Source organism: Lepidothrix coronata, unplaced genomic scaffold (assembly GCF_001604755.1).
Source record: "Lepidothrix coronata isolate B3197 unplaced genomic scaffold, Lepidothrix_coronata-1.0 Scaffold2, whole genome shotgun sequence".
Taxonomy (NCBI): Eukaryota; Metazoa; Chordata; class Aves; order Passeriformes; family Pipridae; genus Lepidothrix; species Lepidothrix coronata.
The window spans coordinates 6,630,841-6,635,033 of NW_016690182.1; the positions used below are offsets into that span (position 1 = coordinate 6,630,841).

The 4,193-nt window shown below is 39.8% G+C and overlaps 1 protein-coding gene across 1 annotated transcript; it reads left to right on the forward strand.

The window, feature by feature from the left end:
- The first annotated feature begins 1,194 nt into the window (after positions 1–1,194).
- Positions 1,195–3,900, forward strand: LOC108497326 (adhesion G-protein coupled receptor G2-like). The gene is made up of 4 exons (XM_017814859.1): positions 1,195–1,333; positions 1,914–2,015; positions 2,529–2,690; positions 3,356–3,900. The coding sequence occupies exons 1-4, from the start codon at positions 1,234–1,236 to the stop codon at positions 3,481–3,483; spliced, it is 492 nt and encodes a 163-aa protein (XP_017670348.1). The 5' UTR covers positions 1,195–1,233; the 3' UTR covers positions 3,484–3,900.
- Positions 3,901–4,193: the final 293 nt, after the last annotated feature.

Sequence of the window (4,193 nt, forward strand, 5' to 3'; positions counted from 1 at the left end):
TGGTTCTGGTTCACTGAATCATTTTGGATGTGTGGCTACTGCACAGAGTAACTGTCACATCAGTGAACTGGGCTTGAGGACAGGGAAGGCTTCTGCCAGTCAACTCCCTGTTTGTTTTCCATGAAATCTCTTTCTTTACATGACATTAGCTCAGTCTGGTGGGACATTTCTATATGCTCCTTTGTGTTCTGGGTTTCTGGTAAAATGTGAAGGTACGATAATTGCTCAAGGATTTTGCACATTTGCTTCTGGTGGTTTTGTTTTGTTTTGTTTTGTTTTGTTTTGTCAGTTTTTGTGTTTTGGTTTGGTTTTTTGTGTTTTGGTTTGTTTTTTTGTGTTTTGGTTTGGGGGTTTTTTGTGTTTTGTTTTGTTTTGTTTTTTTTTATGTCAATTCATATCACTGTCTCATCATAATTTCAAATTCTTTTATTTAAATCATCTCAACCTCCTCCCTTTTCCAGTGGGAAAACACTGCATTCTTTCATCCTTTTCTAAAATGATTTTATAGCAAAAATGCTTCCATTTTTTTCACCTGCTTTCTGTTTAGCACAATCTGATCACTTGATGGTGAAGATTACCTGGAATATTTGAATTTTATCCCATCAGAGAGGCAACATACCCCTGTGACACCTCAGAGGGAAACTTGTTACCCATTGTTAGCAAAAAGACACTAGTTTATGTCTAAGGAAAAGCTAACCAGTGGCATGCTATTATTTAGACTCCTAATTAAGTCATATTTAACTTGGTTTTCCTAAGGCAGTGTGTCTTTGTGTGTATACATCATTAAGTTGTGAAACAATTGTCATGTTTATCTGAATTTGGCAGAAGTAGTAACGTCTCAAAGTTAATGAAAATCCATAACATCCATCAGAAAAGGCAAGCAGAGAGATTCCATGAATGTCCTCACTGGGTGAAAATAAGGGGCATTAGGGTATGCCCTGAGTGTTGGAGAAGCACACAGGATACTTATTTGGGGAACCAGGCTTCCTGAGTTTCACTCTCACAAACTCCTTATATTGAATCCACGCCTCCCTTTCTTGCAGCTGCTGGATTCAGGACAGTGGAGTGTTCTACATCTCTGTTGTGGCCTATTTCTTCTTGATATTTATGACAAATACAGCCATGTTCATCACTGTTCTCCTCCAAATCCACTCTGTGAAGACAAGGACACAAAAGAGATCCAGATTCTGGAAAAGAAGTGTTCTCCAAGACCTCAAAAGTGCTTTCAGCTTGATGTTCCTTTTGGGCTTAACTTGGGGCTTTGCCTTTTTTGCCTGGGGAGAAGTGAGGATATTTTTCTTGTATCTTTTCAGCATTTTTAACACCTTGCAAGGTAATTTCTCAATGGAGTAGTGCTATAAATACAACAATTTAGGGCTGCAAAATAGAAATAAATTTGTAACATCATGTAATTCAAGCATAGGGGAAGAGGAGAGCTTCTGTATTACAGGGTTTAGCTATTTTAAAAGGAAGGCTCTGTTGCAGTGGGATGACAGTGTTGTTTAGACAGCTGTTATAGACTATTAAAGACATGAATTCATGCCTTGGAAACATGGGTCCCAATAAACACACCTTTTTAGGAGTTGGCACAATCCTTTTCATCTGGGCATAAAAATGGTTGATAAAATCCACAGTGACTTGCAGATTATTCTTATAAAAAATCTGCAGAAACCTCTTCCTATCAACCTTCCATATGTACAAAGGAGTTGGTGCCACTCTGGGCCAACAGAATCATAAAATCACAGAATGGGTTGGGTTGGAAGGGACCTTGAAGATCCCAATGCTGGCCCAGGGACCACCTCTGCCCATGCAGAACGTTACTGGTATCAGGGGCATGCCAAACATTTAGAAAAGCGACACTGGGTTGGAGAATACATCTGAAAACACATTAATCTCTCTTCTTCCTTCTCTAGGGTTCTTTATCTTTGTGTTTCACTGCCTAATGAAGGACGAGGTAGTGAAGCAGTGCCGAGTACACTTCTGCTGGGGAAGATTCCGTCTGAGTAACTATTCTGGTAAGCACTGAGGGGGTTTGTTTAGCTTGACTCATGAGTCTTTGTCTGCTACTGGTGCCACATTTGTTCTACATTAAGAAATAAGGCTCCCTCAGTAGACTTTCTGCATTGCATTGGATGATTCTTCTTTAGTAAGTCTTTATCCTCTCCCATTAACTGCTTATATGATATGATGATGGGTTGACAGCATGCAGTAAAAACTGCAGATTTACAAAAATTATTTTAGCTTGGTCTCTGATTCTGTTCTCACATGCCATTCGGTGTTCCCTTATGTGAGCAGTGTTTTTGGTGACTTTCCAATCTTCATAAAGCTGAGATTCTGAAATTTATGCAGAATATTGGGCATGCTAGTAGCTATTTCTTATGTGCAGGAGCTGGGTTTGCTCAGCCCGGGAAGGAGAAGGGAGATGTCTTGCTGTCTCTGGCTGTCTGAGGGGTGGTTATTCTCTGGCTGTTTGAGATGTGACATCTGTACAGAATTTTGTTCCTGTGCCTTCCACTCTCTGATTTCAGACTGGAGTGGGTCAGGTGCAACTGCAGGATCTACACCAAAGCATTTAAACCGCAAATCACCATCCCAGGCTTTGCAGAGTCTAAATTCTAATGGAACAAGTTCAACTTCCAATGGTTCAGATTTCCTTCCCAGGTCTTCTCCAGATAGGAATTTTAAGATTGGTAAGAGAAACAGTGTGCACTGCATAGACTGGAATGCAATAGGTTCCATATGGTGACTGTCAAATCCCAACCAATGGAAATAAATAGGAAATCTTTCACTGCTTTGTCTGTGCCAGAGTGTGGTTTGGGGTTAATGGCTACATTACATGTGGCTTCTCTTGTACTAAGGAAAGTAAGAAAGCCTGTAAAATCCTGGGATGGCTCTTCTCCAAAAGGAAGGGAACCCTGCTCAGCTTCCATCTTAGGCATCTAAGAGATATTCTACCCTGGGCCAACTGGCTGCTACTCACATGGGACCTACTTCCAGTTAGGAAGCATCATAGTCTTGAGATAGACGATAGTGCTCCCTAACTGGAATTGCATTCCCAAAAGAGTTGAGATCTTGGGGATTCCAGAAAGCTGAACAAGACCTGCTGTGAGTCTTTTTAATCCAGAAGAATCCCAGCAGAAGGTTTTGCCTTCCAAGATGAAGAAATTGTTGTAGAGCCATTTACTGAAACAGGAATAGCACCAAACATTCCTGGTTGTTTTTGGAAATGCTGATTTGTGTTATTTTCCCAAAGGTGTTAAAACAGTGAGTTCTGCATATACTCTTACAGGATTCTTTCTAAATACATCAAACCAAATAATTATAATGGAAATTTTTTCCCAATTCTTTCCCATAGCTGAAGTCCATTACAACCCCAGTGCTGTATCTCCAGAAGATGGTGAGACCAAACATCCTTGTTCACAAAGAACACTAACCATGGATACAGGACTGCACTATCCACAGAAAGCAGGATTTTTACACTGATACTGAATTTGTTTTCTTCTGATTATCTAGTGATGGTTCTCCTCTGTGTATGAAAACAAGCATTGTTCAAATAATTACTTCCAATCTACAGTTATCACTCTGGACACAGTTATCCCATGACTCAACTCTAGGCTTCAGTGGAATTTCAATCCTGACCACACAAGGATTTGCTGCCCCCATGTTTCCAAGATTAGTCCTCATGTTAAACAGAGACTGGAAACATTCTCTCCCTCATCATTAGTCCCTCCCACAGTTCATCTTTTTTTACCCTTTACACCCTCCTGCCATTTCTCTGTTTTCTTCTTCATCTGATACTTATTGTCATAGCCTAACACACATAATACTGAGTTTCAAGTGATATTTTTTAGCCTGCTGGTTGACTGCCTCAGGCACAGACATATCTTTCCTTACTTTTTCTGAAATGGAGTTTGACCAACTTGGACATCAAGAAGTTGGACTCAGCCTCCAAGATGTATGTTTTTATTTTCAGTTGTGCTGGCTCCGATGATCTGGTTTTAGATCTCTAAAGAGATGTAGATGCACGTTTAAATGTTTGAAAATGTTGCCCAGTACCTTCAAATGGAATGTGTAAACAATAAAAACTGAATTTCCTATGTCTAATGGGTATCTATGTGTATGAAATAAGTTTCAGATTATCTCTCCTGAAAAAAAAAACACAAAATAAACAGAACAATAGCAGATAAAATCCT

Excerpts from the sequence above, each read along its gene's own strand:
- LOC108497326 (XM_017814859.1), top strand. The coding sequence starts at position 1,234 with ATGTTCCTTTTGGGCTTAACTTGGGGCTTTGCCTTTTTTGCCTGGGGA. Across the intron at positions 1,334-1,913 it reads CATTTTTAACACCTTGCAAG|GGTTCTTTATCTTTGTGTTT; the intron begins GTAATTTCTCAA and ends TTCCTTCTCTAG. Across the intron at positions 2,016-2,528 it reads CCGTCTGAGTAACTATTCTG|ACTGGAGTGGGTCAGGTGCA; the intron begins GTAAGCACTGAG and ends CTCTGATTTCAG.